Raw genomic sequence first — 24,277 nt, 5'->3', positions numbered from 1 at the left:
GATCATTCTTGGTTTTTAGACATTTCTTGATATGTGGACTGCACACAGGACCATCAACTATTAAGTTATATGCGAGAGTCTGTATTTACTTCTATATGAGAAATAATAATGCAAAGTTATGCCTAGCATTCTAGGATATAATCGAAATAAAGAAAACAAAATATCAGGCCGAACTCGTATGCAGAATGCAAATATTCCAGAGTACTACATTTGCCTGATGGCTTTAATCAAAATGACGTATACAGAAATGCAGACTGTTTTAGGGTTAGCCTGTTCAGCCATTCAGCCAAGGAACAGATGCAGGAGTAATTATGATACTTTACCTGCAAAAGATAAGAAGTCTATTTTCTCTACTCAGTCAGTCAATTTCCTTAGTTTATTCTAAAAACAAAACTTCTGGGCCTAAATTAATCTACACTTCTTCTAGTTTGTCTAGAGTCTAGTTTGAATACAGACATCTGTCCAAAGTGTTCCAGAATCATTGTAATAACGAAATGCTTTGCACTGAAACCCTGTCTGCAGCTTTTACGAATGGATGACGTAGCTGGCTGGAATGAATAATGCCTGTGTAAAGGACTAAAAGAAACCAAAACAGACATGTAGACTGATGGATATTCCATGTTATGCAGGTCTACAGACCTTTCTAAGTTTTCAAGGAAACACTAATAAAACTTCACATAGTTAAAGATCGTTTTACAGTCATCCATTTCTCTACCTGCTGACACTTCCCTCCTATGACTGGCTCTTAAGCTTGGTGCTACATTTAATGTTTACAAGATTTTTCTGCATCACCTCAATGCATTTTTGCAATAAAATTTAGAGTCATTCTGTGGCCTGGATAATTAAATATTTACATTTATGAAGTCACAGGAAATCACAGATAAGTAAGCTGTGATTTATAACTTGAAATCACTTAATGCATTTAAAATGACAAGTTTGTCCATTATCTGGTTGCTGCATTCCCAGCTCTGTTATATAAAGTAACCATTTACATTTTTCTCAAAGACCTGCAAGCAGATTGATTTCATTTAAAAATTAAAATTCAGGAATGCTGCTCACTTGAAAGAATACATCTGAAATGTAAGCGAGTGACTGTTCTTCTGTGGGCCCATAACAATTTTGGCCAAGGTTTTTTTTTTTAAAAGCTAATAAGTAAACAAGTCTTGTGCGTTTTGTCACAGTTCCCCCCCCCCCCACAAAAAATTATAAATCTGCCTCCCTGTCTATGCTAAGGAGGACTGGGAAAGGCAAGCAATAGGATGGTTGTGGTGCTGTAATTCCATGGTTGCTTCCAAGTTTAGGGTATAATATGAGGCACGTACTTTAGAACTAGTCTGAAGGTTGGTTCAGACCAAACATGGTCTTTCAATAATGCTCTCTTTGAGACCAAGAGGTCCATAACTTAAATTCTCATTAGCTGGTTCCTGCTGTTTGTAATTAGTGAACTGCAAATTGATGACATATGCTGGAATAAGGCAGTTGGAGCAATAAAAACCTGTCAGCAACTCACAGCATGAGTGTATTGATCACACAGAGAAAGCAATATTAGGTTGAGGAACTCACAATCAATTTATAATATTTATAATATTATATGTTTAATTTACTAGTAGGTCCTGACACAGGCTGACACAAGGGCACCCATTTCATTTAGAAGAAAGGAGGTTCCATCTAAATATTCTCAATAAGGTTATTTACAGCGAGAGCTGTGAAGTTGTGGAATTAACGCTCTAAATTAGTAAATACATTCGATAGCTTTAAGAAAGGGTTGGATGGCTTTTTAGCAAGTGAAAAATATAGAGTTATTGAAAATAGCTCTTAAAACAGAGTCCCTGATCCAGGGACTGGTCCAATTGCTATCTTGGAGTCAGGAAGGAAACTTTCCCCATCTAAGGCAAATTAGAGAGGCTCCAGAATGCGTTTTTTTGCCTTCCTCTGGATCAAATAGCAATTAGGTAGGTTTTTAATTTAGTGAATAATTACAGTTAGTTACATAGTTACATAGTTAAATTGGGTTGAAAAAAGACAAAGTCCATCAAGTTCAACCCCTCCAAATGAAAACCCAGCATCCATACACACACCCCTCCCTACTTTTAATTAAATTCTATATACCCATACCTATACTAACTATAGAGCTTAGTATCACAATAGCCTTTGATATTATGTCTGTCCAAGAAATCATCCAAGCCATTCTTAAAGGCATTAACTGAATCAGCCATCACAACATCACCCGGCAGTGCATTCCACAACCTCACTGTCCTGACTGTGAAGAACCCCCTACGTTGCTTCAAATGAAAGTTCTTTTCTTCTAGTCTAAAGAGGTGGCCTCTGGTACGGTGATCCACTTTATGGGTAAAAAGGTCCCCTGCTATTTGTCTATAATGCCCTCTAATGTACTTGTAAAGTGTAATCATGTCCCCTCGCAAGCGCCTTTTTTCCAGAGAAAACAACCTCAACCTTGACAGTCTACCCTCATAATTTAAGTCTTCCGTCCCTCTAACCAATTTAGTTGCACGTCTCTGCACTCTCTCCAGCTCATTTATATCCCTCTTAAGGACTGGAGTCCAAAACTGCACTGCATACTCCAGATGAGGCCTTACCAGGGACCTATAAAGAGGCATAATTATGCTTTCATCTCTTGAGTTAATGCCCTTTTTTATGCAAGACAGAACTTTATTTGCTTTAGTAGCCACAGAATGAGCCTGCCCAGAATTAAACAACGTGTTATCTACAAAGACCCCTAGATCCTTCTCATTTAAGGAAACTCCCAACACACTGCCATTAATGTATCCCATCTTGCAAAAAAGGATATTATGTTATAAGTTACTGAGGAGTTCCATGAGCATATAAAAGCTTGAGGCTGAAGGCCAGGTCATGGAACTCCGAGGTGACTCCTAATATCCTCATATTTTGAAACAGGGGTACTTTATTTATTATAATACACAAGTTACAGTAAGTCATGAGACAGAAATTACATCACTAAGCACCGTTTATAAGAATATTATTTACAGGATATTCATGGCTGGTGTATTGTATAGTGATAAACAGTTGAACTTGATGGACGTGTGCCTTTTTTCAACCTAACTTACTACATTACTTATTTAGTCAACTTAATAGATTGTTAGTTTAAGAGAGTTTTTAAAGTTAAAATTATAAGCAAAGCACATTTCCAATATATACCCTTTTATTTGGCTTTTAATACACACAAGTTTATAATGGTTGTTCAAGGTCAAGAGAACCAGTCTGAAACTACATATATACCGATATATATGCATATATACATATATACAGATATATATCACAATTTAATTTTCCCAGTGCAAATCCTCTTGCCCATATTGGGTCCTCAAATTTCTCAGGTTCCCTGAAGAAGTGTAGGAAGTTATGTAGCACACCATGAAAATTGCAATTTATTTCAAAAGCTTAAGGTAAAAAATAAAAAGGTCAAAGGGTCCTACTACAAGAAACCACTAGGTGGTGGCAAAGAACATTCTTTATGATGGCATGGGAATTAAAGCAAGAAAAAATGGGAGTACTGGAGCATTTTCAGTCATCTGCCAATAAGCGAAGGACTGAAGGACGTACAATACACTTTCTACTGGATATATAAAGCTCTGACCTGTTGTAGAGAGATGATTTTTGCTATGCCCAGAATTATCTGCCTTCACATCCACACCCCTTCCCCAAATTCACTGGTGTAATGGTAATGACGTTTCCCAGCTCTACCAAAAGTTGCAAAGTAACAGGCAATGGCTGGTTATGAAGGAAAACAGTAGTTTACATACTTGTTGCTGTCTCTGTATTGGTAGATGTAGCATCCTTGAGGCATCCCACTCTCCTTGTCCAGAGTAAAAGTTAATTTCAGCTGCAGGAAAAATTGGAAAAGTGTTACATGTTGTACTAAGGACAAACAAAAACACACGTAAAGTTGAGGTAGTGCTCATATTCTCCTCTCCTATAGAATAATTAAAAGCATACTGATGGTATTGAGAATACTAGAAAAGAATCTAGGCTTTGAACGGAACAGACAGTGCGAGAGAGGAGACATTTTTTGTCTCAGTTAAGCAGCTGGGTATACTCCAAAGGGTAGAGTAACTCACTATGACACACTATTGTATACTGAACTACATTATTAATGCCACCTTTAACACAGCAGAATTATAGTGTTTTTGATCCTGCTGTGTGACAACCCCTTTAAATGTTTAAATGTTAATTGATTTTCAGAAATTCCGTAAAAGCTGCTTATTTTGGTAAAGATTTCCAACTGACAAACTTTCAGCCATTAAAATATAATTGTACTTCAGAACTTACACTGTGTACATTGCAAGTAATTCATTCTACCATTTAAAAATGTGTACCAATAAAAGTATTTTTTTTCATAGTCATATTGGTGTGTAGTCAGCCATCTCAGGTTGTTTTGTCTGGTCACATGCTTTCAGAAAGAGCCAGCACTTCACAATGGAACTACTTTTAGATAGTCCATTATCTCTGATACTCAATGTAACTGGGTTAGCCTAACTTGGGTTTTACTACTGATTTCATATGTCCTACTAGAGGCATGGGAGCATTTTTAGAAATGGTGGTGTCTGGGAGCTATCTGGTTACCTTCCCATTGTTCTGCTGAAGGACAGAATCCCTTTAAGGTGTCACTTCAATTTTCATATATAGAAGGCAATGAGATTAAAGGAACAGTAACACCAAAATTAAGTAGTTAAAATATAATGTACTGTTGCCCATGATCCTAAGTTTGTTTGAAACACAGTTTTAGATTTGTATACAAAAAAAATAATAAAACCACTGAGCACAAGGCAGAATCAGTCAAAAGCCTTAAATGTTTGTATTTTTCCTACCGTAGGAAAACAATCCCATACTGTGGTCTGAGTGATTGTCCTGAAATATTGCAGAATATTAATTTTAATATTTAATATAATTTTAGCCACTAAAGGACAGGTTTTTGGACATTACAGCATGGACATTTCATATGTACCACCATGACAGTTCCTTCTCAGAAAATACAAATATCACTTAAAGAACAAGGAAAGGATAAATATAATATGATGTTCAGGGAAAGGCTTATCTCTTTACAGGCTACCAGTGTATACATTTAGTTGAAGTGTGACTATTTAAAAGATCCATAGCCGATGATTTCCCAAAAGCTTGAAGTATAGAAAGAGTGCTACCCAGAATTCACCTCACTCCTCTCAAGACTAAGGGCTCTTACTCATGAGCGTTTTTACCTGCGCTCCCCTGCGTTCCGTTTTTCGGCGTTCAGCCGCAGGGGAGCGCAGGAATAGATGCATTTCATTATTTCAAATGGGGCTGTACTCACACAGGTGCATGTAGGCGCCGAACCCACCCCCCTCCTTACAAGCCTGAACAATCAGAAACGCTAATGACTGTCGTTCTGGTTAGACCTGTCCTATCCTTCATAGTTAGACACTGATTGGCTGTAATGTGCTCGTTATTCATGAGTGCTGTCTGGATTAGCGCAGTTTTTCAAAATTTTACAGTTTATTAAAAAAAAATATATAATAAAAAATAAGCCCCTACAACTGACACGAGGAAAGGTCGGACATGCGCAAACGAACGTCAAGGGTGCACATGGTGATGCTATGTTCTAATGAAGAGAAACACTGCACAGAAAGATTATCGACTTTACTGAGGGAATTTCAATAAAAAAGGGTATAGATCTGGGAGAGGGGAATGTGACAATTCCAATGATGGACTTAGTAAAAACAGGGTTTCCTTGTCCTTTAATATGCTATGGAATTTATGATATTTTATGTTTAACAATTTCTGTGCAATTTGTTTTTTAATATAGGCAATACCTTTCATAATGCTAATATTTGAAAACAGGCTTTAAGGTGTTAAAGGAAGAGTAACACCAAAAATGAGTGTTTAAAATTAATGACAATATAATTTAGTGTTCTTCTGCGTTGGTAAATCTGGTGTGTTTGCTTCAGAAAGTCTAGTTTATATACAGTACTAGTTTATATACAGTACTAGTTTATATAAACAAGCTGCTGTGTAGCCATGGGGGCAATACAGGAGACATATTAGAGAACAGATAAGTCCTGAAGAGCTTCTCTGTTATCTGCTGTTTATCCTGTGCCTTTTCTCTTTTTCCAGCTTTGAATGGCTGCCCCATGGCTACACAGCAGCTTGTTTATATAAACTATAGTAGAGTTTCTGACCACCAGTATTATCAGTGCAAAGTAACATTGTATCATATTTTAATTTTGTGGTGTTACCGTTCCTCTAAATTCACTAACAGGATAACACACTGATCACAGCACCAAGCCCTATGCATTATGGCAGAAATTTTGGCAAACATTGGCCTTTGTTTAGAAGATGGGAAAAGTAACAAATAAATTACCCATGCTGCAAACTAAACCTTTTTTTCTCATCAGGAGGAATCTGGCATCAAGACAATTAACACCTACAGTAAGTCACACGTGCTTTCATCAAAATGTTATGTATCACACTATATATCTGATTACCATCTTTAACACCAGTTGGTAATTAAAGATTAGTGCAGGAGCAATGGTGGCACTTTCTAATACCAGTCAACAAGAAACCATCTGCTGAAATCTGCTGCTACTTGTATTTACAATCATAATGATTTGTGAGTTGTAACCCTGAGTTTCTAATGTAGGTTAGAGTGCTCTAAAACGTATTCCATAACTGGTTTGAATATGTAGCATGAAATGTCATCATACATGCAAAATGCTTTTTCATGGAAAATTGTACAGAAAAATTTGATACGGATATAGAACCTATCATGTCTATGAAGGTTTTAATTCATCCAGGTCATGGTATATCTAGTAGAAGTAAATCTAAAGCAACTGGACTTGCCAAGTAATCATTGAAGACTTTTCACTACTCATCCAAGCAGCTTCTTCAGTCCAAAATAACTGGCAATAGGTCTTTGAAGGTTTTCATTCATCCAGGTCATGGTATATCTACCAGAAGAAGCTGCTCTTATGAGTAGTGAAATGTCTTCAATGAGTACTCAGCAAGTCCAGTTGCTTTGAAATAGTTTTTCAAAATGACAATTACTAGAATTCAACTAGTAGTGAAGCTGAATTGACTGTTTCTGGCATAGTAACTAGGCACTTGCCTTCCGTCTTGCAAAGAAAGCTCTGTATAATATATAAGGACAACAACGGAAAGTTCCCGATGGATTACATCGTCTAAGCAGGAAATATGCAAACACACTTTTCACATATGCAGTCAGTAACACAACCAATCGAAAAGTATCCGTCATACTGATGGCTTTATAGGCAGTATTTCAAGAAACTATTTTCACTTCATATCATTCTTGTTTAAATAACCTTATTGTATAACAGGGATCACCTTCTCAATCCAAGCACAAAGTTGAAAAGTTGGAGTAAGAAGGGGGGAAAAAAAAAAAAAAAAGAAGAGGAAAATGTGATTTATACCCTCCACTCAACAAAATTATTTTAAACCTCCTTGAAATAGCATGCTGAACAGACACTTCTGGCTACCCAGCAACAGCTTTAGTTTCAATAAACAAAATCTGAAAACAAGTTCATAAGCTTTTAAGAGATATCAATCCTGAAACACCCACGAAAGAGTAAGAGAATAAAGATGTCAAAAAGACAGGGAGGCTACAATGGTTTAGTCAATCCCTGCATCTAGTTATCGGTTCCAAGATAAAATGTAGTGGAATAAACAAGGCACTTACCACAACACACACAAAAACACACACAACAGAGAGAAAGAATTCATAAAAATTCATTAGACTGGATTAAAAAAGGCCTTGTCGCCTCTTTGCTGACAAGTGGAGAAGGGTATGCTTGATAATTGAAAACTGCATGACTGCATCACAATACATAACATCACTCACGCACAGCACAAAACCACACAATTACAATGAGTGTTACCGCCCAAAGGGTCAATCTTCAAACGATTAGCCATGGGCCTGGTATTCAGAAGACCATGGACGCCAAATACCCATTGTGTTGGAATTCTAATTCCCTCAAACCCTGTTTATGTTTTGAGGCTTTAAGAATGGTGATTCTGTGGAAATGAAATTTAGACATTGCATGGCTGAGCTATGAGACGCTGTATTCAAGTTTAAGAATAATTTCCCTAAAGTACCATTGTTTTCTAAATTTTCTATACCACAGTAGGAGGCTCTCTCTCATCCAGAAACACACACAAAGGTCTATTGGTGGATAGGTCATTCAGTGCAGAGAACTATTGACTACAAATTTTAAAAAAAGGAGTCCATTACATTTCGCAATCCATACTTTGTTAACTAACAGACTTTTATCCGGTGGATGTTCTTCTGGGTGCAAACACTACTCATCCATCACTGACACCAATGGTTCTTCCAAGGCCTCGTGCTAGTTTACTGCTTTAGCAATAAAGAGAGTATGCCATGTGGCCTGAACAGAAAAGGAGGGAAATGTTCTGCTTGCAAGTTGTGATGAAGCAAAAACACAATTACAGACATTGATGGAAGTAACACAAGCCAATTTTTGTTTTTTAAAATCAAAAGACAAAAAAATTAATACAATTTTTATTTTAGTGAGAAAACCTTTAATAAGAAAACCTGAACTAGAATGGCTGTTTAAATAATTTGTGCAGGACAAATTTAAAGAGTCTCTAAATGATGTAAAATAAATCATGACTAGTAAGCATGCTGAAATCACTTTGGGCACAATGAAACGTCATTGATCTAGTAGGTTTTCTTTACACAAGACTCTAGGAACATAATCAGTGGATACAATGAGAACTGCATATGCAATCATACTGTAAAATCATCAAACTAGATATACCTATGAGTAACCTAAACAGTGAAAATTGCTAAAACTTCATCAAAATATAAAACATATTTTGAAGTTGTCATATGAGAACTTTCCAGCACTAAGGAAGGAAGATATAAACTAACTTGGGAAGTTAGCACAGTGTACTGTGGGTTTGGGTTACGGAAATAGTCATCCTGCATTGTACTTACTCTTAGGTTAGGTTGCATCTCCCCATCTGATTCCACTGAAATGGAATAGTTGCTATTTATTCCAATATTAAGGGTTTTTAAAGGGTCAAACAAATGCAAATTGTAGCTCTTGGACCTCAGCAAAACCAAAAGATAAAGTGCTACATTTTAGAGAAGGTATAAGAATAACAGAATGTTCTAAAAAGAGCTTCTGGCAGACATGACTAAGAAGGTAAAGGGTCAGAGTATGAGGTATTATAAATGGGTGGGAAACAAGTATGCTTTTTCCACATTGAGATGTAATGTTTTGTTGAAGTTCTAAGTTCTTTACCGATGTACACTCTTAGAAACCAATTCTGACAAAGTTGGCATATACGGTGAAGTGACAATCTGTTTATTTTATCACTTTTTCGTTGAGAGGTGCCAGATACAGGGCAGAACACACGGTGTTAATCGACCTGCCTGAAACTGGGGTTTCTAGGAAGCTAAAGGAAAATCAATGTAAACTCCCTCAAGTAAAACACATTTCATCTTATTAAAGACACAATTGGTGCCAACTTTTTTTCCCTTTAAAGTCTATATAAAGTCTTTTATTTCTCTGGTTGTTACAAAGTCAAACAAAACTGTTTTATCTTCACCTGTCATAATCCCACCTAGAAGAGGATTGATCTTAAATCTAAGTGAACAGAAAAGGAATGACATCACTCAACAAACTGTTAAGGGGCAGAAAGGAATGATGGATGGTGCGTGCAGTCAGATCACTTCTGTCAGATTTAACAGCCAGTCACTTTTACATAGTGTATTTCTGAAGCACGTTTTGGTGAGGGTGGCAGTGGGAGACTATTTTAGTGTGAACGTGTTTAATGTGTGAGGATGTATTAACGCAGATTAAAACCAACAGAAAGTCACACATACTATAAAACATGGGTCGTGTGTAAAACCATGTACAGAATGACAGCTACCTTACTTGAGCATTGGTGTACATATTGTAAGTTTTTTTAGTACATTGCTGTCTATCTTGTTACTATATTTTTTTAATTGTGTCTGGCTGGTTTCTATATTGCTGCTGAACATGCAGGTGAATTGTGATAAAGATATTAATAAACCAATGAAAATTTCATATTTAGAAAAATATCAGAAATCATTTAGGTGCATTCCAGCTTCCTAGGTTCCGTATTGGGTAATTAAGCAAGTCATTAGATTAAGCGGTCTTTTGGTCAATCCAATCAACATTGCACTGGGCTGGACATGATCCAGCTTTCTTGGTACATACAGATACTAATGACAATACTAATGTTAGATGAACGACCTTAGAGAGTACAGGGATCTAGGATCTAAGCTTGAGGGAAGCCCACGTGTGATTTCAGAAAGATAGCAGGAGTTTAGGGCGCTAAATATGTGGCTAAAGTCTATGCATAGGTATAAAGGTGTATAGCCCGTCCCCAGAGCACTGGGCTGAATTTTCCTTGGGATACAATATATAGCAATGATAGATTGCACCTTAATGCATCGGGGTACTCTTTGCTAGGGGAAAGAATGGAGGAGTGTTTGAACTAGGCAAGGTGCGAGTTAATCTATAGTAATATGGTTTGTGTCAATGCCAAAAAAATATATATATGTATACAAATAGGTACTACTCCAAAATAATTAATTCAAAAACAAGAAGTTAATCATGGAGCGTATACTCACAATTCACCCCAGTCCTAGGGTGTAGGTCCAAGACAACATTTCAAAAGAAAAGTGTGAGTATCTCCAATAATGAATCAATTAAAAAAATTGAAAAATGTATTAGGACATAAGAGCCTTATAATAATAATTAGGACATAAGAGCTCTTATGTCCTAATACATTTTTCAATTTTTTAATTGATTGATTCATTATTGGAGATACTCACACTTTTCTTTTGAAAGGTGCGAGTTAAACCATTATAGAGAAGCTAGTTAAATAGGGTTGTGAAATTAGAATGAGATCACAGGGGAGGCGTGAAAAACACCTGAAGTCCAGCTACTTTTACAAATTTAAATGGATTCACAACTAAGTCAAGTTATAATGATGGGTGACTGAGGTTTGTAAATATGCTATTGGACAACTTTTTATTTTAGGTAACCTACTAGGAAAAATGCTCTGTTGGATCAGGCAGTACCTAATAATACCAAATTATCTCCAGCATTTGGTGTGTGAGCATTTAGTGTCATTATTTATATATGGTATCCTTTGAGAGTATGGTGCAGACACAACTGTAACAATATCTGGCAGTTTAGTGGGCATGATGCCAAGAGATTGGTGAATTGTGGTGACACAATTGGAAAAGGGATCCCACCTTGAGCTGAAAAACTATAGGCCTATTAGTTTGACATCAGTGATTGGGAAGCCTTTGAGAGGGAGTAATAAGAGATATGACATTTGAATACATTAGTATGATTCTATTAGCAATAGATCTTGCCATACAAATATAATTGCCTTCTAGGAGTGAGCCGACACCCAGACTTCAGGGTGGAAGCAAATGTGGCCTACTTAGACTTTGCTAAAGCATTTGATACAGTATCACAAAGAAGGTTACTAATTAAGGAATATTGGCCTGGATCACAATATTTGTATCTTGATAGCAAACTGCCTGAAGCATAGATTGCAAGAGTGAAGGTAATTGGAACATTTTCTAATTGGACCAGTGTTATTAGAGCACTGCAGGGGTTTGTTCTTAAAGTACTGGCTCTATTTTTGTGGATGATACTTAATTGTGCAAAACTAAGTTTCATGCAGGATGCTATAACTTGCAGAGAGATTTGACTAAAGCGAAAAACTGGGCAGCAAACTGGCAAATAAGGTTTAATATTGATAAATGCAAGATTATGGACCGTCTCCCATAGACTCCATTATATCCAAATAATGAAAATGTTTTTAAATGATTTGCTTTTTCTCTGTTAAAATTAAAACAGTTTGTATTTGATCCAAACTAAGTTATCATTAGTCCTTATTGGAAGCAAAACCAGCCTATTTTATTTATTTCATGTTTACATGCTATTCTAATAGATGTAAGGTATGAAGATGCCATTTACGGAAAGATCGGTTATCCGGAAAACCCCAAGAATTCTTGAGAACAGGTCCCATGATTGTATTTTTAAAATCAAGCTGCACAAATCCATATTGGTGGCAAAATAATCTTATTTATTTTGTGCATGTTCAGTTTTGGACCCCAGTCAAACATATTCATAAATTGGAAAGAGTGCAAAAAAAGTGTAACTAAACTGGTAAAAGAAATGGAACTACTGAACTATAAAAATTATCCAGGTTGGGTTTTTTCTGGAGAAAAGCACATTCAATGGGACATAATTACTCTTCCCTAAATACATGAGAAACAATATAAGACAGGTAGCAGGGGACCTTTTCTACATAAAAAGAACCATATTTTCATTTTGAAATGAAGCAGGTATTTTAAGAGCTATGGGTTGCCCCCTGGCTCCTAAGATTAACAAGGCATGCAAACAAACCAAGGGCACACACAAAGGCCGGGTTACATTAGACAATGAACTGATAGAACTGTGTATTTTACTTTCACAATCCTATTACAGTTAGAGCTACATTATATAAGAATGGCTTGAATGACTTCTTGGATAAGGATAATAATATCCAAGGCTATCATGTTCGCAAGATCTACAGTCAGTTTAGTAAATGTTTAGCTATTTTTATATTTGTATGTGTATTGAATCTGTAAAGGTATGTGTATATATATCTGCACCAGGCTCAACCGGAGGTGTTGGAATTTTGTCTTTTTTCCAGCTAAATTAACTATGCAACTATGCTCTAACTTAAAGAGGAAGAAGTGTGTGAGTAAAATACCTTTGCCCATTTATTGGCTCATATAACCTAAAATGTATGTGTGCCCTTGGTTTGTTTTTGCTCGTCATGAGTCACATGGTCCAAGGAGGTCCCTTAGTTAGTTCTCTATTTAGGATTACACATATTACTAAAAATTATATTTTTATGAAAATGGTTTATTTAAATATTTAGTAAATATTAGCTATATTATGTGATATGTTTAAGGAGATCTACATTGTTCTTGGGTATAGTCAGATAATGGACCTTTTAGCATTTTCCTCAAGTTTCAACAAGCAAATGAATTTGGTTGAAAACTTGAAATGCATTGTAAGGAGCATTGACACTGGACTGAGAATCAACAATCTGTAACTGCTCCTAGTGCAAGACAATAGCAGTAAGATAATTACAGTGACAGGTTTTGGGGGAAATACAAAAAGAGAATCATGTAAAGGATTTTGTGTACACGTTAACTCTGAAAGTGGTTTTCAGTTCAAAATTGTCTAAATGCTCTATTATAAAGTTAGCTGTAATCTTCCCAATAAAGTAATAAAGTTTGTGGGAGAAAGAAAGGGCTTTTAACCATCTAATTAGACCTCCTTACATATGTAAGTACTAGTGACAATGTTTCACAATGAAGGTAACATTTTTAACAATTTCAACAATTTTATTTAATAGTCATTAGAGCCTGTTTCAAGGAACACGTGCAAAATGTACTGACGATACTGTCCCTTTAAAGGGCACTACAAATATTCATGTTGCTTTGGCTATCATTTCCAGAAATTATTATTTTGCCTTTTTCCCCATTAGACAAATGCAAAGTAAAAATTATGTAAAAAAATGTTAGTATGTTAAACAGGTAGAATATGTTGCCTCTTGCATACAAATAACTGAAATTTAATTTGCAGAAAAGCCATGCATCTGCCGTGCACACTATTCAGATAAATGCGATATACATGGCAGCACATGCCATTTTCCTCCTAGAATCCTCTTAAATAATAAAAATGTGTATATAACATTAGCAACAATAACTTTAGCTATACTTATAGCAGAAACATTTTGTTCTTTAAAAACATTTTAAAAAAATGTTTAGTTTTCTAAGAATTGAGCCCACCATGAACAATTTCAAACACCAGTAAAAATAAAAGTGAAGACAATACTATCATCCTAAAGTGCCTTAACCACACACAAACATATCTTATGAGCAAAAATTACATGAAAACCAAAGTGCGTGAAACAACGAGTCAAGGCACAACATTTAATAGGAAATATGTTATGTTCTAGAATAAGGAAAATCTAGACTACACTAGGAGCATGCTGCTGTTGTTGTTCCTTAACTCTGCATAGAAATTATGAACTGGAAAGGTGAGTGCAAATTATCATCACCTATTGTTCCTTGGCAAAGTATATTATCACCTCTTTAATTGTGCTCTGCAACAACAAATTTTTACTATAAAGTGTTATGTTAAAAAGTTCCCTTACTCCAGGAGGCTCAAGTATACAGTTCTACAGATAGGGTTGATACTTCCCCCCCCCCCCCAACGAATTCTGGGGGAGGCGGAGCCATGACGCAGCAGGGGGTATGGCAGTGACAGTGGGGTGGGGTCATGGTGTTGTGGGGGCGGGATTGTGACATCTGGGGTGGGGATATGGCGTGGCTATCCCAGGAAATCCTGCCTGGTTTTCCCTTATTTGGAAAACGGGCCAGCCCGTTTTGATCCAAACAGCCCTTTAAAGAACTGGGATGTCCGGGTCAAAACCAGGCATGTGGCAACCTTATCTACAGATGTTGATAAAGCTACATTTATGAAAATTCTAAAATAGTTAATAAGGAGATGCAGTTTAGTGATTCAGGTAAGACATCCTTGTATGCTAGCAAGAACTTTTATTGAATTTGCTTTAATTAACGAGGTACAATATTATAAAAAGGGAAGCCTTTTACAATGCAGAGGAGCAATTATACAAATTTACAGATTATAGAAGACTGCATACACTGTTATAAGCATTAGTAGCTTTATCAGTTACACATGAAAAATATGTAATGAAATTAACTTTGCTTACTAACATGGTAACATCTGCACCATAGCATTCATAATGTTGGTTAATAATGAACCATGATGTTCTGTTAAGATAGGCAGGTGTGGATTGCTGGTAGAGAAAGTTTCCCAACTGTGAACTGAGGGAACAGACTTTATTTAATAAAACCAGACATCCAATACCTATTAGCCCTTACAAGAAACTATAATGCAAATGTCATTTAAGACGAAATTATTACCCATGCTTCTGTGCAAAGGGAAGGCAGTGAGAGATGCATACAGCCTGAAGTGATGAAGCCTGGAATCAACAGCCTATAATTTCACACACAGGGCGACAGAGCTGCTTCACTTATAGACTCTCTGTTATAACTTGCTTTGTTTTCTCTTCTATCTGGCTGTTCTCCTGTCTGGTGCCTTGATTTTTGACATACTGAGGAAATAAGGCTTGGCTTTTGTTTTCATGAACATTCAGATTCTTTACTTTTTTTAAAAGGCTTTAAAGCTAAAATTAGTAAGGCGTGAAGTAATAACTGCTCAGGAGGACAGCTTTAGGTATGTAGTGAGCAAGGACCCGCAGGGAAGGATTAGAGTTTGGTGCTCGTTTTCTTCTGACACATAAGGCAAATAAAACACAAAATGCAGCAACAGATGGAGCTCCTCATAATGAAGTCAAGAAAAAAATGTTATTAAGTCTTTCATTAAATATAAAAGTAAAAACTACAATCATAAGAGTAGCAGAATAGTTGAATCAATGAGCTCTTGTTGCCTTCATGAGATAAGAGGGTGTGTTGCATCCAGATACCTGGAAGTCGGTAGACGCTAAACATGCATAAATCTCCAAGAATCCCATCAATCAGTGCACAGCTTACGCTACTGATGGTATCAAGATATTAACACCAATGATCCTCCCTCCCGTTAGTCATGGAGACATTAATTGAAGACTTACCGCATCTTCTGACATATCAAATTACTTCATTCTGCATTTATTCTTATTGCATTCACATGCACACATTTAATCCATAAATGATAATTAACTTTAATTCTGCCAATAATGCCAAGTTATCCATTACTACAGCCTGCTTTGAAAAAGGTAGATTGAGCAAATTCCCTTAAAATGACCTAATGCAGACCACCTATTAACACCAGGAAGACAATTTCAGCAAACGTGACTAAAAGCTTTCCATATTTTCATTATATATGCTTCTGTGAAGCTCAGTAAAGAACCTTTGCCACAATCCAAAACACAGAGATATGCGATATGTTAGGACACAGCAAATAAACGCAGTATTTAAATAGTCTTTTGCAAACACAACTTGATAAAAATGCTGGCCACTGGACCAGCTCTCTGAGCCAAGATTGTAAGGTGCTACTTACAAAATGTATATCTTATCAATGTTCTTTGGCACTTTGAGCAGAAGAATTTCATTACTACTGTTCTAACAGTTATATTGTGCATTTAAATACATTATGAATACACGAATACTAGCAATGAATAAGAAAATAAAAAAGGTGAAATCATCAAGGAAACCCACTGCCCTTGATTAAGGCTAATGGATTTAGAAGGACAAATAAACCTAGAACTAATTAGGAAGCCATGCCATAAATTACATTCTAATTAAATTTCAACACTGTTCTGGGGTTATTTCCAAACGTTTGTACAGGTATAGGATCCCTTATCCGGGAACCCGATATCCAGAAAGCTCCGAATTACGGAATGGCTGTCTCCCATAGACTCCATTTTATCCAAATAATCCAAATTTTTAAAAATGATTTCCTTTTTCTCTAATAATAAAACAGTAGCTTGTACTTGATCCTAACTAAGATATAATTAATCCTCATTGGAAGCGAAACCAGCCTATTGGGTTTATTTAAAATTTAAATGAATTTCTAGTAGACTTAAGGCATGAAGACCCAAATTACGGAAAGAACCGTTATCCGGAAAACCCCAGGTCCCGAGCATTCTGGATAACAGGTCCCATACCTGTACAGTTACTTGTATAATGTACGGTCAAGACTTGTTAAACGAAAAGTAATTTGGGTGCCCTTTATAATCATCTGTAAGACACTAGAGGAATCCTTATTTCACACCCCATAAGAGAGAGCCTTGCCAATTGACATTTTACAAGTTGGACCATATACATAAAGTGAAATAGACAGAAGACTACTCCGAAGTAAAATTACGTGGATTTTTTTTTACAAGGTGAAATTAAACCCCTAATATCATTAAAAGAGAAATTGAGTTCCCTCTATTTCAACAAGCTGCTTTTAGATTCCTGGTACATTATATTAGTGTGCAACACTTAATTGCAGAAGGAAAGGAAAAGTTTTTGGCAGGACCTGTGTTCCAGTCTGTGAAAACACAGATTTGTGTCTAACACTGAACAATGTTAAGACAGAAATTGACGTTGTAGACGATATTAGGAAGCAGCCATTATATATAATAGCTAGTTCTTACAATTGATAAAACAAATACAATCATATGTTTGTGTACCGAGAAAGGTACATATTAATAAAGGAGACAGGGACATGCACTTCCCATCTTTACCAGACAGGCTTTCAAAATTGCCTGGCAGCAAAAGATTCAGTAGAAAGTGAACTCTTCTTTCTGACCCCTAGCTAAACACAGACTGATGTCATTTTTAAGGAAGGGGGAATTTGCTGAAATAAGAAACATGTGTGAACTAGTCACTGGATGGGGTACTGACAGGCATGTCATTGAGATGGTGCAGCTGTCATTACCTGAGCACAGAGCTGCAACACTTTAAAAAGCATTGACCCATGCAACATCGTTTTTGTTTGTTTTCGAATTTAGGATGCAATTAAAATATTCTCAAATCTGGATCAGAAATCTTCAGTGGGCTGGAATGTAAGCACAGCTTTTTGGATTACACCATGCTACCAAAGATGTTGCATTGTTTCCGTTAAAATGGAGCTCAGAGGTGTTTTCTGGTTATGTTAAATATTCCTTACATAATAAAGCAAGAAATAGCTATAGCAATAAGAAGCTGTTAATGGATTGAACATTAATGTAAATGTTCACTCTCCAGATAATCTGACCATTAAAGAAGGTAATGCAAATTTTAACTAGGCCAATGGATTCCAAACAGAATGACAGCAAAGACGAGGCAAAAGAGGCATGTTTGGTAAAAATATGATGGACGTAAAAAATTCCCACCTGATCTAGTCTCAAGGCCCCATCATCAAAGCGCTGCTTACGTAGGTTTTGTGCAATAAGATGAAGGTTTAGTACAGCTTGGTGAATCTCATTAATGGCATGCTGGGATGACACTGGGGGCAGCTCATTCTTCTCAAACATCTTGTCTGGATGATTTATTAGGTTCTGGGCATGGTCATAACTTAGCTTGACACAGGAGCAGATGATACTCCGACCAAACCATTCATCCAGGATCTGCAGGTGGAAAGGTTTCTAGTTAAAACAGAATATACGTATGTGTGCGTGTGTCAAAGAAGGACTATTCAAATAATATACTAAACATATACACACACAATAGCCTACACATTGAAGGGGACAAAACCTTTGATTTTAGCCTAATATAATTAAATATGTTAAATAGCACACTTTCCTGATCAGATTTCTTAAAAACTGCCCTACATCATCTCTAGTACCACTTTCCTTCACTTGCTCTTCTGGATGGTAAGTGAAGCTTCAGCTTTTTCCCTAATCCATAATGTTCTATTGTGCCCCTATTATCTGCAATTCGATTTAATTTCTAGCACTTTAATTGTGCTTCATCTCATGTGAATAACATACTGTAGTATCGGCTCTTACAGTATGCTCGACATTGTGACCAATGTCATCAAAGGCAGAGCAGTGATGCCATCAGTTACTTTGCTTTCAGTACATACTTAAAGGTTTAGACTTTACAATATCCATTTTATTAAATGTGCTTGTTTCCAAGAGTATATACAGAAGGTGGATAGTTGGTGACAAGTGGAATACACCAAGAGCTTAAATAGTGTGCTACATTCAATCAGAATTTTACCTCATAAATATCATCTCCTATTGTGAAGAAGTCGGTGTATTAATCTGACTGATATTTTGCTTTCCCTGGAATCTAATAACAGTCTTTTTGTGTTTAGTTGCCATTTCCAGTTACTGATCAATCCTGTTGGACTAGTTACCACCACCAGAAATTTCACACAGCTAATTCTTGTCCAGAGAAATTTGGCCAGTCACAGGAAAAAATCAAAAACTCTTAAAAATTGCTTTTAAATAGCAAAAACAGTATGTGTACAGAAATAACATTTTCTAAAATTATCCTTTTTTTTGAGCGAGCTCCATAGTTTATGTGCAAAGGTTTATGTTGGTACACATCCTGTACATTCCACCAGCTGTAAAACGATCAACGCAGTGGTAGCAGATAACCTTCCTGACTTAAAATTGAGGTTATCTGGATGATATTTATTAAAAGATGGCAAAAGTAGCTAAAAATGGCAAGATGGGGCAATTTAAAAAGAGAGGAAAAGTTCTTTTGAGTTTCAAACTGTAAAGCTAAAAGCATTTCAAATGCAAAAAATTCTCTATGAGGTTAATTGTTAAGATAGCTGGTTCTGTAGATATCACGAGTATTTCTCACCTGAAACGTGGGGGCATATTTATCAAAGGTCGTTTTAGAGGTTTTTGAAAACGCGACCAAACTCACAGACTGTAAAACTACGACTGTTGAGATTTATTAAAAAAAAAAAATCAGAATAAAAAAAAAATATGAACGGAAAATTACACAATGCACTAAAATATACAAATACCTTGAAAACCTCTAAAAACAAGTTTTTCTGACAATTCCTATTAAAATTAAATCAGAAAACCTCAAAGTCCGAAATGATTTTGAGCGTTACAATAGAATCAACACAGCTTCCATTGACTTCTATAGGACCTCGACAACTTTTACCTGGTGAAGCTTAGTATTTCTGGTTTTCGTGGTATTTTTACTTAATAAATTTCAAATTTTTAGAGTTTTTTTAAAAAGAAAATGAGAAACCCACAAATGTTTAGATATTTGAGGAAAAAAATCGAAGTCCGATTGTTAGTAAATGACCCCATAATCTTTTCTTTGAGGATAACCGTTACAATTGTTAATGAAAACCCATCATTCTAAAAAGTTCCTTGCAATGGTAATATTCTAGGATTACAGATTTGAATTTGTTGTATTACCAGACTTCACTATTTTAGTATGTTTATAGTGAAACAAAGCATACAGTTATCTGTGCCCACCTTGCCTTGCGGTGTAATTTTCCATATGACTGAAAATGTTAGTCTGTCAGTCATTGGATTCAGACTGCACAGCTCCTCACACAGAAGTCTGGGTAGCATTGGAATTACCTAAATGAAACAAACAGAAGACAATAAGCAAATATCTGATTATTATTAACATGTTTTATATAGCGCCAACATATTGCGTAGCAACACCAATTAACACCAATAAGTGCTACATAATAAAGTAAAAAATACCAGAAAGAAAACTTGACTAAGGGCAAGAGAAGAGGGAAACCAAACAGAAAACTAAGCACAAAAGAATATGCCAACATAGTGACAAAATTTAAATATACACACAAACTGTGTTTTTTTAAACTGATGTGCCTAATGAAAATTTAGAGAGATTATTAATAGCTATGAACCAAATATAGTTTAGTATATACAAGTATATACAAGTAAATTACACTTGTTTTGTCTGCCAAATAGCATAAAACTGAATAAATGGAAGCACAGAAACATTCACAATTATGGACTTGAAGATTTATAACTAAAAGACAATGGGGCACATTTATCAAAGAGTGAAGTTAGATACCACCACAGTCCACTAGAGTGAAATTGCACCACTCTCCATTCATTTCTATAGCAATTTTAAAGGCATATTTAACAAAGGGTGAACTTTCACCCATAGATAAATACTCTTTTAAAAATTCTATAGAAATGAATGGAGAGTAACAGAATTTCATACTAGTGGACTGTGGTGATCTAAAACTTCACTGTTTGATAAATGTGCCCCAATGCATCTTGTACAACTAAGAAAAAATTACAGAATCTTGCAACAGAAAAAAAAACAACTGTGTTCATATAAATGTCCAGCAGTCCTGTGCTCAACATCTAGGAGTTGTCTGAAGTAAGGAAAATTAAATGAATGTTCATTGGGTCTGCAGGATAAGAAATAGATAAGCGATTTCCCCAGTTATACAGATTTTTTTCCTGCTCAGCAACATGTTTCACAGTGAATTGATCAGACTTAATTCTGCGATGTGAATATTTGCAAGCTTCTGGGTGGAGAGGACTCGATCGTGCAAGATAACATGTCACAATTAACACAGCCTTAAGAGAAAAATGGGTGTTTGAGATTTACTGGAAAATATTCCATTAAGGCTGCCAGACTAACGTTATACACCAAGTATCAGAATGCAAAAATCATACTTGTATTTTATAAAGCAGGCAAGCTACTGTAGATTTAGAAGTTGAGCATCCTACAATAAAGAGAAAAAGTTCTTCTGTTTCCATTTCAGCACAATAGCTCTATATGATGAGGAGAGTTTATTGGTTTATGTGTTCCACTAGCATTAATATATAAGTATAAAACATACAAACCAGAATACTTTAACCAATTTATATACATTTAAACTATCAGGGAGAGCCAAAGAGAAACCTGAAAAAAGGGGGAGATGTGTCTGAATGAGTTTTGTTTGTTTCATGTGTGGTGTGACATTGGTTTCTCCATAACAGACCTAATGTTTCTCTACAATTGCGGGAATGGAGAACATCTATGAACACAGAAATAATTGAGCCTGTTTCATTAAATCCCACAAGGAAATATGAGATGAAGTAACATATTCACTGATGCTCAGGGAAAGCATAAATGGAGAAGCACATACATTTTAAAACAGTGTGTAGGTACCTTTATCCATGGATATCTTATTTATTGAAGACTGATTAAATACATATCTACAGTGAATGTTTACATGTATTCTCTCCTAGGAGTTTAAGCATGCAATGTGGAGAGAATACAGCAGTAAGGAAACCACTAAAATACTTAACGCATCATTTCACAAGATGTAAAAAGCACCTGCAGAGTTACTGTATACAGAAGAGTCTACCAGAACCACAAAATAAAGGGCCAGAATATGTAACTAGCCACTACAACAAAGTATGTGCAAATTAGAAATGCACTTTTATTTTTCAACTATCAAAGCATAATTGCAGTGACACAAATGTTGAAGAAAATGAGCTGCCATTAAAATCTGAAAAAAAATGTAAACATGTACTATATAAGCAAATCCATTTTTAGCACAAAGATGCATTCTAGTTTACCTTCTGTACGAGATATACACTTGTGGCTCTCTCGCTAGCCATAGAGTCCAGAGCACTTCCTTCCGCAACAAAATAGCTCACGTCTGCAATATGAACTCCTACTTCAAAATTACCTGCAATGGGAAATAAGAAATGTTACTACAAAGTCTGATTTAAATATCAGATTACAGTTCAGAACTTTGTTATCTGTAAGAAATTTATCGGAAAACCCTCCAAATATGGCTGAGGCACAAGAAAGTGGCAAAACCTCTTACCAAGAGTCACCAGAATCTGCAGGGAAGGGGGAATTCCTAAAAATCCAGCAATCAACAAATACTTACCAAACAAATTGTGTCGTAAATATACTTATGGCATCCTACCCATTTACACATTTAGGCTCATTATTCTTTGTGACAGTTTAGTGACAAGTGATAAATACAAATGTTTTATTCTAGCCTTTCGTGTGGTTTTCACTGTGTAAAGGGGTTATCCGTTTTTCAAAATAAATAAGTGCTTGTGCTGCTAAGTATTTTTGCAGCTTGAACCATTGAAACTACGACAGCGCCTGTAATGGTCAGCAGAAAAGGGGTTGAGGCCCATAGTAGGAGTCTTACACAACCAGAGGGTTCAAATATACCCTCTGACATATTTTAGCAGTTTTTTTACTAGACTAATTGACAATTCATCTGAATTATTTAAAAAAAATGGTTCTTGCTAGCATTTTCATATCACGGAAGGAGGTATGTTTCATAAACGTGGAGACAGCGTCAGTGATCTTTTTAAAGGGTTTTAAGAGATACTGACACCAGAAATTGAACCTTTATTTACATCTACTATAAAATTGACTTTGCCATAAAGTATTTGCCCAATGCTTTTACATAACCTATCTGACTCCCTGTGTTAGTCTATGAGGGGCTGCCATATTTGTGCAGCAGGAGTCCGTAAGCATTAGAAACTAACGGACAGGCAGAGATGGGTCAGGTTGGCAAAACAGTCAGGTTTTGGAACTTCAACTAACAATTACTTACAAAAACAAACCTCTCAGCAACAATCAGCATGACCTATGGGTAACTTTTAATGTACATTTATATTTTAAAACTAGTTTTTTTAAGTGTCAGTATCGCTTTAAACGTTAAAATTGCCTACATGTAAATTTTATTTCCAAACTGACCAAATGCCACCATCAGGTACTATTGCCAGACAGCTGCTCACAGATTATGATAAATTAGATGATTTACAATGGATACAAACAGTTAATGTAGTAGTTTGGATTGTTTGCTTGTTAGTTTGTTTTTGAATTTTTATGAACTGGCAGTTGGAAACCGGGGTGAGATTTTTGACAGAGCATTAATGCATCATTGATTAAAATGGACAGTTACTCTCACACAATCCATGTTAATTAGTAGAAAAGTAAAATGAGTAAGGGCCCAGAAAAACACTGAAAAAAACATGAATATAAAGAACCATGTGACAATTTACATCACTAACAAATGATTATAATTGATGAAATCATTAAGCACCATTTATAAAGTTGCATTTTACAACATATTCAAGGCTTGTGTATTGTAATAATTTAATAGATTATTTCCATATAAAAGTGTTCTCCCTGGTCATTAGGGCATTAGTTATGGTGTGTTTTGCATTGTCTGTGGCTCTGACAAAAAGGAGGCACTGTGTATTACAGGGCTGGACACTATTTACAGCCACTGTGTAAGTGAAAGCACTGCCCCATAAACTTTCCATACGAGAAAGATAATGGAACCTTTACAATAAATGGTTTTACAACACAATTAAAAAAACAAACCTAGGGGATTTTGATGTCCAGAGTCCAGCTTGAACACTAGATTGAGAGCTGTGTATATCTGATGTCACCACTCAGGCTTCCTGCCACTGAAGTGAAAAGCAACAGATGGCTGCCATTCATGTTTATAGTAGGCAGCCAAGGTAGTGACAGGAGTTCTTCCTCTGGTGGAAAAAGGTAGATGGAACAAATGCCTGGTGTGCTTTGGTGCCATTTTTAGTGTTTATAAGCTTTTTCCATGAAAACAAGATCAGCTGATAAAAATTAGGGTATATTCAAAATATAATCCATTTCACAGCTCAGTGTTCTATCTGGGGGGTTTTGCTGGTTCTCTTTAGCATAAACTGGACAATTTCCTAACCTGGAGAAAAA

At 35.9% G+C, this 24,277-nt stretch overlaps 1 protein-coding gene across 4 annotated transcripts in view; it reads right to left on the bottom strand.

Annotated features, from left to right (window-relative positions):
- dis3l2.L (DIS3-like exonuclease 2) overlaps nt 1-24,277 on the bottom strand; it is a 186,137-nt gene that overhangs the window by 46,395 nt on the left and 115,465 nt on the right. For all 4 annotated transcript variants that reach the window (XM_018241355.2, XM_018241354.2, XM_041563235.1 and 1 more), the window contains 4 exons: nt 22,126-22,238; nt 20,044-20,151; nt 17,986-18,219; nt 3,783-3,862 (listed from right to left, as the gene is read on the bottom strand). In XM_018241355.2, the coding sequence (XP_018096844.1) occupies nt 3,783-3,862; nt 17,986-18,219; nt 20,044-20,151; nt 22,126-22,238 (535 nt within the window). The remainder of the gene's footprint in view (nt 1-3,782; nt 3,863-17,985; nt 18,220-20,043; nt 20,152-22,125; nt 22,239-24,277) is intronic.

Source organism: Xenopus laevis, chromosome 5L, assembly GCF_017654675.1.
Source record: "Xenopus laevis strain J_2021 chromosome 5L, Xenopus_laevis_v10.1, whole genome shotgun sequence".
NCBI lineage: Eukaryota > Metazoa > Chordata > Amphibia > Anura > Pipidae > Xenopus > Xenopus laevis.
The sequence above is the reverse complement of the archived record's forward strand: the minus strand, read 5'-3'. Positions and strand labels throughout refer to the sequence as shown.